General features: G+C 45.0%; 1 protein-coding gene across 1 annotated transcript; it reads right to left on the bottom strand.

Annotated features, from left to right (window-relative positions):
- Positions 1-5,033: 5,033 nt before the first annotated feature.
- Positions 5,034-11,161, bottom strand: LOC106575280 (SLIT and NTRK-like protein 5). Its single transcript, XM_014151706.3, has 2 exons — positions 10,427-11,161; positions 5,034-8,640 (listed from the first exon to the last, which is right to left on the bottom strand). Exon 2 carries the CDS (start codon positions 8,581-8,583, stop codon positions 5,980-5,982), a length of 2,604 nt encoding a protein of 867 aa, XP_014007181.1. The 5' UTR covers positions 8,584-8,640; positions 10,427-11,161; the 3' UTR covers positions 5,034-5,979.
- Between the last annotated feature and the right edge of the window lie 605 nt (positions 11,162-11,766).

The raw sequence follows: 11,766 nt of genomic DNA, 5'->3' as shown, positions 1-11,766 counted from the left end.
TCTTTTCGAAGAACCTCAGCCCGGCAGAGTGAAACTATGATGTGGGGGACCGGGAGCTGTTGGCTGTTGTCAAGGCTCTGAAGGCGTGGAGGCATTGGCTTGAGGGGGCTAAACACCCTTTCCTCATTTGGACTGACCACCGCAATCTGGAGTACATCCGGGCGGCAAGGGGACTGAACCCTCGCCAGGCAAGGTTGGCCATATTTTTCACCTGTTTTGTTTTCACCCTATCCTACAGACCAGGTTCCCAGCACGCTAAGGCAGACACACTGTCCCGGATGTATGACACAGAGGAGCGGTCCACGGATCCCACTCCCATACTTCCGGCTTCTTGCCTGGTGGCACCGGAGGTATGGGAGGTTGACGCGGACATCGAGCGAGCATTACGTATGGAGCCCACTCCCATCCAGTGTCCAGTTGGGCGTCTGTACGTTCCGTCTGATGTCCGCGATCGATTGATCTGTTTGGCCCACACGTCACCCTCCTCTGGTCATCCTGGCATTGGTCAGACAGTGCGCTGTCTTAGTGGGAAGTACTGGTGGCCCACTTTAGCTAAGGACGAGAGGGTTTATGTTTCCTCCTGCTCGGTGTGCGCCCAGTGCAAGGCAGAGGGAAATTACAACCCCTATTTGTTCCACAATGACCGTGGTCACACCTATCGGTGGATTTCGTGATGGATCTTCCTCCGCCACAAGGAAACACCACGATCCTGGTCATTGTGGATCGGTTTTCTAAGTCCTGCTGTCTCCTTCCTTTGCCCGGTTCCCCTACAGCCCTACAGACTGCAGAGGCCCTGTTTACACACGTCTTCGGACACTACGGGGTGCCTTAGGATATAGTGTCTGATCGGGGTCCCCAGTTCACATCGAGGGTCTGGAGGGCGTTCATGGAACGTCTGGGGGTCTCGGTCAGCCTGACCTCAGGGTTTCACCCCGAGAGTAATGGACAGGTGGAGAGAGTTAACCCAGATGTGGGTAGGTTTCTGCGGTCCTATTGCCAGGACCGGCCGATGGAGTGGGCGGCTTTCATCCCCTGGGCAGAGATGACCCAAAACTCCCTCTGCCACTCCTCCACCTCAGAGCCAGATCGAGGCACCTGCGGTGGATGAATGGTTTCGGCGGAGGAGGAGACCTGGGATGCTGCCCATGTGCGCCTGCAACTGGCCATCAGGCGACAGAAGGCGAGCGCCGACCGCCACCGCAGTGAGGCCCCGGTGTATGCACCGGGGGACCGGGTCTGGCTCTCGACCCGAAACCTGCCCCTTCGCCTGCCCTGCCAGAAGCTGGGTCCGTGGTTTGTGGGGCCATTTAAAGTCCTGAGAAAACTGACTGAGGTATGTTATAGGTTACAGCCTCCCCCTGATTACCGTATTAACCCCTTGTTCCATGTGTCTCTCCTCAGGCCGGTGGTGGCTGGTCCGCTCCAGCAGTCTGAGGTGCAGGAGGTTCCTCCGCCCCCTCTGGACATCGAGGGGGCCCCTGCGTATACTGTGCGAGCCATCATGGACTCAAGGCATTGGGCGAGGGGCCTTCAGTACCTCGTGGAGTGGGAGGGGTACGGTCCGGAGGAGAGATGCTGGGTGCCGGTGGAGGACATCCTGGACCCTTCCTTACTGCAGGAATTTCACCGTCTCCACCCGGATCGCCCTGCGCCTCGTCCTCTGGGTCGTCCCCGAGGCCAGTGTCGGCGCGGGGGGGGGGGGGGGGGGGGGGGGGGCGGTGTACTGTCACGACTTCCAACGAAGTTGGTGCCTCTCCTTGTTCGGGCGGCGGCACCTAGTCTAATTACTTTATCAGGCCTGTTTCTGAATTATGCTCCTTAATGTGTATGAAAGCCACAGAGATTGAGAAATGGGGACAACAGAGAATAAAACATCACATGGGTGGAATTGTACAGTAAATCAGACTCCAATTAAAGACTATCTACACACAGCACAGGCACATACCCACACAAACACCCTGATGAGCAAACACACACAGAAAAACACACACAGAAGTGCATAAAAACACACACAACTCCCTTATGCCAGTTACTCAGTATGGTCTAAGAATTCTAATCTTGGCAACGACAATAGGCTATTTCTTCCCATACATAGCAGCAAAATATGCAATTTCATTTTTAAAGTCCGTCCCTGTGAGGGTAAACAATCTCCATATTATGGTCATGAGTCTTGCATGAAATCACATTGTCACATATTGAGCTTGTGCTAAAATCCAACTTCAATACACAGTTATGTGTGTGTGTGCGAGTGTGAGCGTGTGTGTGTGTGATCCTGCATGGTTTCAAGGAAAATAAATAACAGCCTATCCAGTCAGCAGACCAAACAAAATAAACCGTAATCCATTGCTACATTGACATCAATTTAGCAGCACCTTCTCGCATATCTACGGCTGTCAACAGCTCTCAAGTCAACTAACAATATCACCCAGTACAGCTGTAACATTCGAGACAAAATAACTGCGACTACAGTATGCTGCATCATTGGGTGTACCATTTATGCATTCCTTTCCTCCCACTCAGAGACAATGACGCACAGAGCAAGGGCAAGGGCTACAGTTAAATGACTTGACACACTCAAGGAAGCAATACATCAACCTGTTGTTTTTTTGGCCATACATCACGAGGCTGGGGACTCAGTAATGCTATGGTTGCCATTTATCAAACAACAGGGTCGCTGCAGCTTCTGATCAACGGCTGCAGCGCTATAACCAAACGGACAAAACGCGAGCCTAATAAGCACAACCGGGCGACCCAGTGGGAGCATGCTTGGAAACAGGGAGACAGGAAAGAGGCACTGACACACACACACATACACCGTCACTGACATTCTACGCACATACACGACTCTCTCCCCCTCCCTCCCGAACACACAAACACTGTCACTGAGATTCTATGCACATACACAACTCTCACGCTCTCTCCAACACACACGCACAAGGTTATGCGATGACAGACAAAAATAGCATCCATTTTGAAAACTGTTGTTGCAGTTTGTTAGTAATCCAGGGCCCTCGCTGGCTTTGTGCAAACACTTTTTACCGTCTAACAGAATAGATTTTTTTCATACGGCACATTTGATTTGATTTGGTTTGGAGAGGAACGATCACTAGGTCATATTTAACAGGAAGTTGTATGCACAGTAGCTCTGCTCAACCTCTCAGTACCACAATAATGTGGAGTATACATACGTGTTTTTATTACTGTCCTTTTCCAGTATACTCTTATAACATATTTCATTACCATATTATACTACTTTTCATGTAGTCTGGGAAAACTATAGATTGGGGAGACGGGTGAATTAACATCAGACAACATCCCTTAGGAATCTTTACAACAGGTACTTGAGAAACGGGCTGCTTTTTTAGAGTCAAATCACACTAATATTCTCTAAACTGCAATATGTTGAAGGTGAAAATGCCAAATGGAAATTATGATTTACCCTTGCTTTGAATAATAAGTTATAGTTTCTTTCTCTATGCCCATGAAAACCATTGAAAGGTTACAAACCAGGTTAAAAACACATGTTCTCGCATTGTGAGCCTGTTTGCAAAATGAGAAATAGTGTCAGACATATTGATTCAAATAATACAATAAAAAAAACATTCATTACATTCGGTGAGAATAACACCAAAAAAAACGTACATCTGTAATTACAGAGGTGAGAGACAAGGAATCTTAATGTGTTGATGAACATTTGAGCGTTTTTACATGCCTGGAGGAATTCCATTAACTATCATGATTAAAGCAATCATCAGACTCATTGGTGCCTGTCAGATCTCATCTCTGCCTTCTCAATTACCCAAATCTCCTTGAACTCAATTGCTCACATCATCATGACGCTGTGGCAGAGCATCCTCCTCACATATCCTCTCGGCCCTGCACTGCAGCACAACAGGTTTACAGCAGAGATGTTCCCTCCTTTGGCCCCTCCAAATGAGCTAAGTGAAAGAATCCAGGGAGGCGAATTAAACGATTCTGCCCTTCCACATGGAGCCCCACAGAGGACACCATTGGCTTATTAAAAGCATTATTCGTCAGGTTAGAGGCTCTCACGGCAACCTCCTGCAGTGGGACATGGTTAATTCATGCATCCATTAGCCAGGAGTCGGCTACCCTGCTCAGGGTCATGGCAACATTGGGGCTGGATTCTGGCTTGAAAATAGGAGCATGAACCCCCCCCCCCCCCCCCCCCCCACCAGGTTCACTCAACAAATGAGATGGGTAGATTATGAAATCACAAAGAAGCACATGTTAGTGTAAAGACACACAATTGTGTACATATACACAAACATTGAACACACATCCCTATACTAACGCCATAATATGATTCACACCTGAAATAAATTTTTTCCCAAGCAAGGATTTCTATGGTCACTGCAGTTGTTTACCAAGGTGAAACACAAATACCAGGAAATGAAACTGCAGCGCAGCAGTAAACCAGCTAGGTCAGATTCTCAGTATTGGCTAATAACACACACACAACAACATGCAGCTTTTGCTGAGGGTGCCGGAAGTAAAATGTTTAGATTTTGTGTCACTTCCCAAGTGAGTTACACTGTCAACAGCCTAGGTTACATCGTTTCAGCCCATGACAGGGCCTCCACCGTTAGCCTGTGGACACTTGGCTATGATTCACCTCCTGTGACGGCTATGACATATTGACAGATACACTGAGTTTCGGGACCTTCTGTTCTCTAAAATGCTGCTTTCATTTTGGTCCGCTATAAAAAGGCTCACATGCACCCCTTCTGGAATAGGGCCCTGGAGGCTTGAAAGGAACACTTTCATATGTATTTTTTGGTGACTGTGATGTAATGTGTTTTTAACCCTATCAGAAGATGATCAGCACAAATGTTGATGTTTGCAATTGGAACCACTGTGATTATGAGGACACCGTCACAGGATCATTGATTGGAGCATATTGATCAAAATCCCATTGAAACACCAACTTCACTTGATTGGTACATGTTACATGTAGCTGCCTCCGTGAAGTATCGAACGATAGCCTTTCATTTTCCCCACAAGAACGTATATGAACCTGACATCATATTTATTGATGACATTAACATATTTTGGTCAATATAGTGCAATAAGTGCAAAGCAATTAAAACGAATGAAATTGATGAGGGAAAGAGAATTGCGAATGCTTGTATAAAAATAGGTGTTACATTAAAATATCAGTATTACACAACATAATTATTATTTCAATTATTATTCATGAATTTGATAACATATCAAGAATACATATTAAGAATGAATGCACATATTCATTTTTAATAGTAATCATCCTAATGATAGCTGTTTAAAGGCCCACTTGCCTTCCAACTCCAAAAAGTGCAGAAAGCATACAAAGACAACTTTTTTCTTCTTTAAATGACGCAGTCTTTCTTTAACATTGGGGGTGTGCCACCTTTTTTAAAAAAGCCACTTTTACAATGCAGTAAATGATATGGAACTACAAACATAAACGTTTACAGAGGATCATGGAATTTTGACACAGGTAATATTGATGAAGAATCAAAAGTTTTGAAAATACATGGCAGAGTATTCCAATAAATACTTACTTACAGACTAAAGCAGAGAATTGTCCTGCGCAGTTTGATGGAGACACTGCTGTACAGTGTTTTTTGTCAGATGGTGATTTATAAACATTTTTGTGATTCACAATATATGTATGGTTATATTCCTGAAAATGTAGTTGGGTAAGTTTACCTGTACACTTACATGTATGTGTATTCAATCTTCACCATATAAAAATAGATTCTAAATCACCAGTTAAGTAGAACAACTTGTGTATTCATCCAGTTAGGTTCAGAGAGAGACTGTCAGTTCCTGCAATGTAATTAAGAAATAAGAATAATAGAGTTTGGCACACCCCGTTTAATGCTTATTTTGTTGATGTGTCGTGCCAAGGCACCCTCAATATTGAGCCAGTACTTTTAAGGGGGGAAATCCTTCATATATGGGCAAATCTGTTGCTCAAAACTGACTGAAAGTGGTCTGTTTCTCAAGAACTTCGAGGTAGTCCGGCTCGACTTGAAGTTTCGCTTTTAGTTCCAAATATTCATTTCTGTTGGGCTCCACGTAAACAGTACTCGGCGCTGTGCCATAAAGCACTGTTTCTCGTATCCTCTCTGGGTGTAGGAACTGGCGTCTAACATCAAAGTTTGGGTTGTATGTGTAGGAGACAGGGCCAGTGTACTTGTATTCTAGACTGTTACCGGAGGGGGATTGGTTGTCCGCCTCTATGATGCCCCTGAAGAAGTGCTCAGCATTCTCTGCAGGGGAGGGGTCCTCGTGAGGCTCAATAGTGCTCACGCTATAAGTGGGACTTCTCATGTTGCTGTTCCTCTCCTCATCCACATCACTCCTATAAGTCACCTTCAATTCATGGAGGTCGCGGTAATCCTCGACTGTGTTGCCTTCCCTGGACCTGTAAATGGGATTTTTGCACATGTGGCCCATAGGGTGAGGGATGTACTCATACACGTGTCCTGCAGGGGCTTTGACTTTGGGGACGGTTCGGTTATTACTGTAAAGGCTGTACTGCAAATTAAACGAGCTCACGTCAGAGTTGTTGGTGCTGGTGCGGTCGCTCTGGGACTTTTTACGCTTTTTCACCACGACAACAAACAGCCCCGCCGCCACAAAGACGGACATGATGAACACGAGCAGCAGGCTGAGGATGAGAACAGAGAGAGGGACGACGCTGCTAGTGGGGTTAGATCTCTGGTAGGTTTCTGTGGTGGTGGCTCTGTCCAGCAGAGGCTCGTCAGAGGGGGGCGCTGTTGAGACGACTACGTCAGAGTAATCTGGACACAGCTGTTCAGACTGAATGGAACGCATATCAATCCCGCTGTGACGTTTGGGGGTCTCACATTTAACCTCATTAACAACGGTGCCTGCACTGAGCTGCTCGAGCCATATCTTCATGCCGACGACGTCACACGAGCAATCCCATGGGTTTTCAATCAGATCTATCTGCAACAGCAATTTTAACTGATCTAACACACCGCTCACAGGCAGGTTTTGGAAGTGGTTACTGCGGAGATTAAGTCTAGAGAGGGACAGACCAGTAAAGATCCCCGCTGGTAAGGTTTTCAGAAGGTTATTGTTGAGGAAAAGTAGCTGAAGGTTTGGCACAAACCGGAACGTGCCCCCTACAATCTCACGGATTTTGTTGTATTCTAAGTAGAGATACTGCAAACTCTGCAGGCCAAAAAACATCTCTGCTGTAAGCCTGTCGATTAGATTACCATTTAAATACAGCCTACGCAGGTTGGTTAAATCCCCAAAAGCTCTGTCTTGGATGAGGGATATCCTATTGTTTCCTAGGTGAAGCAAATCCAATCCGGTAGCCTCCAAGAAATCAGATCTGCGTACCACAGGAATGTAATTCCCCGTGAGGTACATTTTTTTGGGATTGTATGGCTTGGGCTTCAGGTCAGATATGTTCTCAATCTTTCTCTCCTGGCAGTTGACATTTAGTCCAAGATCAGCAATCTGCAGATTACACGTACAGGTGGTGGGACAGTCCAAAGGCACAGGAGATTTGGTCTGATAAGCAATGATGGGGCCATAGTTGTAAGGGTTAGCTGGAATCCGGGAGGTGGGCTTTGACCTGGTTCGGTTTGATTGACGGGTGCCCTTGGTAGGCCTTGACGACGCCTTGAAAGCATTCGACGAGGTGGCTGAGGCCGTCACCGAAGCTGGCGTGGTTTGGAAATATCCATTGGTGCTGAGGGGGGGAGGGGGACGCATTTCATATTCAGAGATTGCTCGGCGGGGACACAGCTCCTGTTTGGAGACCTCGTCCAGGTCTCTGCCATGCAGCCTGAACGGCGTCTCACAGACCACCTCCCCCACTAAAGCTGTGTACGATATGCTCTCCAGCCAAGCTTTCAGGGCAATGAGCTCACATGAGCAATTCCATGGGTTTTCCTCAAGTTGTAATTCCACCACTTTGTCCATGTGCTCCAGGAGCCCAATGTAAGGAAACATTTTCAACCGGTTGCCCCTGAGGTCCAGATGTGTCAAGGGAACATTCCGGAAAATGTTGGTAGGCAGAGCAGAGAGCAAATTGTCATTCAAAATCAGAACTGTGAGCTGATGCAATTTACTCAGGGCATTGGGCTCTATATTGGTGATGTAATTGTAATCAATCTGAAGGTATTCCAAACTCTCCAGGCCGACAAACGTATCATCCCTTAGGACGTCTATCTTGTTGTTGTTCAAGTGTAATCTCTTTAATCCCTGGAGTCCATTGAAAGCACCCGTTTCCACTTCATCGATAGCATTGTTGCCTAAATGCAATATGGTCGCCCCAGTGTAGTTGATGAAGTCGTTGAGGGACAGTTTCTTTAAGAGGTTCCCTGTCAGCAGAAGGTGGTACATTGAAAAATGCACCGGGCTTATTTCTGTCAGTCTGATGATCCCTCTATTCTCGCAGCTTACCGTCAGTATCCCTTCCTTCTCTTCGCATGTACATAGATTCCTACAGATCTCCCCGTAATTGTCGTACATCTCGACCAGACTCAGAGATGCTGCGATCAGAAGGATTATTTTCAGTATCCAGATATGCATTTTCGAGGGAGAAGGTGCCCCAGCTCACTGAAGTATGGTGCCAGTATGGGGTGTCATCTAGAAGAGAAAGGCAGGCATTGTCTGTTTAATGAACATCTTGTGTTAAGTGGAACATCCCTGCATGTAGTGGTTACAAAGAGCTATACACTTGTGGATAGAGACATAATACACTTTGTAAAGCATTTTAGGTAACTAATTGCAAAAACATGTTTGGAGTTTTATGTGCATAAGAAAGAGCAGAAATCTGGACAGAGTTGCAAACACAATATAGTTATGCCATAAACATTTGTTGCAGCTAAAATGCCACATTCAGTACAGTTCCATTATTATGTATTCAGCTACAGCATCATATCTCAACATCGTATAGACATCTGAAAATGAAATAAATCTCCATGCGAAATATTGATGACATGCAGTGCATATTGGTGAATGTCATAGAAGAGAGTACAGCCTATGCATGTGTTTCTTTGAAAATAGAACAAGCAGGTTGATTATAGCCGCCTTTGGGTTGGTGATGTGCGATTTTGAAATCTATCGATGCATTCAAATGGCTTGCAAACTAAACCCACTAGCCATCTGCGGCATTTATACAAAATCCATTGCCATTTCAAATTCTATTCCCCGAAGATTCCACCAAAGAGTTAATCTTGAGACAATGTTCACATTTAATCGATGCGACCAAGGATTAAAATATATATTTTATAAATCGAATGGAACAAAATTCCGTTGTTTAGTTTAGAATTAATTATATATTTTTTAAATAGGATACGAGCAATCCTATGGAAAGACCAATCTCCTACTCACCCTGCAGATCCGACGATTTGCGAACCGCCGGGTATCAATCATTATCATCAGATATCCGGAGATATTTTGTTAATAAATTATAAATAGGCTAGTCGTGGTCATTATGGGAGGTGTTCATCCTCCACACTGCATGCGTTAGAAATACTGATTGTTACATAGGGACAGTCACAGCCCTTCATCCCTCGGGCGAAAAAAAGAGACCCAAGTTGATTAAAAGCAGGAACGGATTTGCAAGCATTGCTGAATGTCATGCACAATTTACATCTTGATGTGGAATAAATAATACTATAATAAACGTTTTATTTCGCATCCGGTATATGTTGAAGTTGAAGAATCTCTTAATTCTTGTTCAAATAATCTCTCTCCCTTTCTCCTCCCCCCGCCCCCCCACCCCCCCCCCCCCCCCCCACCCCCCACCCACAAACGCGCGCACCACTCACGCAATCACACACACACACACACACACACACACAAGTTATATCTGTGACAAAATCGAGAAAATAGAAAAAGCTATCGGCCTGGAGGTCCGATTTTGTGGGTGTAGTCATCCTAATATGATCAGAGTTTATGGTAGACTAATAGGCTATGTTTAACGAAAGGACATTGGATTTATACCGATGAAGAATGTATTGCATTCCATATTTTGTTAGTCTGTTGCCTATGTAGGCCATTTACCACTAATTCATTCAATCAAAATAGGCCTACAATGAACGATAATGAGGCATTGCAATGATTTCATGAATTGCGCATTCATTCATCACCTTGAAGGACACTGAGTAGCCCCCAAAAAAGTTATGCAATGGAAATGTCAATTTATTATATCTACCAGTAAACGCGGATGTATATTATTGGCACTTTAATCAAATCCACCCGTTTCATCGTTTTTAATTTAGATTCAACCAACTTGAATACAGCTGTAAGAGCTGTATGGGGATAAATCATTTTCTGGACCATGGACAACTCCCCAACTCAAAAATTAGCTTCCCCTGAAATGAGCAATACAGCACTGTATCTCAGACAGAAAATCCGCTGTCCTTACCATGTTGAATCTTGTCAATGCGAAAGCATTCCAACTACCTTCCGCTGTTGACCATCCTGTCCTATGGTAATGTGGAACCTGTGATTTTCCTTCCTTTTTACCCGCTGTAAAATCCTCAAAGTAGAGCCACGGCGGTCTTTAGCTCCAAATCTCTGGCAATGGATTGCACAAACTGTCTCATTCACGCCTGCAACGTGACGATCAGCGCGACAAAAAAAAAGCGGGTTCTTGAATTTCTCACAGCGAATCTTGGTCTCTCCTTGTGGAATGGAATCAAAGAAAAGTAATAATTTCATATGGGAAAAAGTGTAATAAGCCGAACTGCAAAACATCAGATACATCCATTTCAACCGAGATCTCCCTCTGTAGCATGCGCGCCGGGGATTCGGTGGAAAGGCACGAATCCCTTTGTATCTTGTGAGTGGTACGGCTTGTATTGCGTTGTGAGTAGATCTACCCAAGATCCGTATTTTTTTTCTCAGCGTTGACCGCACAATTTGACTGAATATGTATGCGCATCTTAGATAGTTGACTTTAATTCAACATTGTCTGACGAAATAATATGATGTCCTTCCTATGTCTCTGCGCAATCAATTATGCGTTTTTTGTACTGCCAATGTTTCAACTGGTGGAACGTGGATCAAGGTTGGCGCAGCGTACACAATATGTATAGTCAATATTAATTTCCATTCTTTGGAGGCTGAAAGAATAATATAATATGTATGAATGTCCCCACCCCTAATGTATATAGCGAGCAAAACATGCATGTTGTCAATATTTAGATGCTATTTGTGGTGTAGTACCTCATGGGAGGGGGGTGTCGTGAGAGTGAGAAAGACCTATAGAGGGCAGTACAATGCGATGAAACATACTTTTTGACTGTGTACTGTACACATTGCCAGGCAATAAGGCTGCATTTACACAGGCAACCCAATTTTGATATTTTTTGCCACTAATTTGACCAATTTGATCAGATCAGAAATGGGCTGCCAGTGAGAAATGCTGTGACAACATGGCAACAGGTGTTGTTCATGTGGCATGTTAAGGTCAGTGTGTGGGTAGAGTCCAAGCGTGGCCCGAGGATGTGTGTGTGTGTGTGTGTGTGTGTGTGTGTGTGTGTGTGTGTGTGTGTGTGTGTGTGTGTGTGCGTGTCATAGAACACAGCCTATGAGACATACAGTATAACCTAGTTGTAGTTGAGGGTAGCTAAAACTCTCTTTGGTAGGGATAACTGCCTGCACCTAACTTAAACCTCAGGCATGCCTAAACCATATGGTTTGGGTAAGTGTTTCAAGTCATGGCAATTTACTGTATATACAGGTAATCTGTTCACACAATTC

Source organism: Salmo salar, chromosome 17, assembly GCF_965601325.2.
Source record: "Salmo salar chromosome 17, fSalSal1, whole genome shotgun sequence".
In the NCBI taxonomy this organism is placed as follows: Eukaryota; Metazoa; Chordata; class Actinopteri; order Salmoniformes; family Salmonidae; genus Salmo; species Salmo salar.
This window is presented reverse-complemented; position numbering and strand designations above follow the sequence as displayed.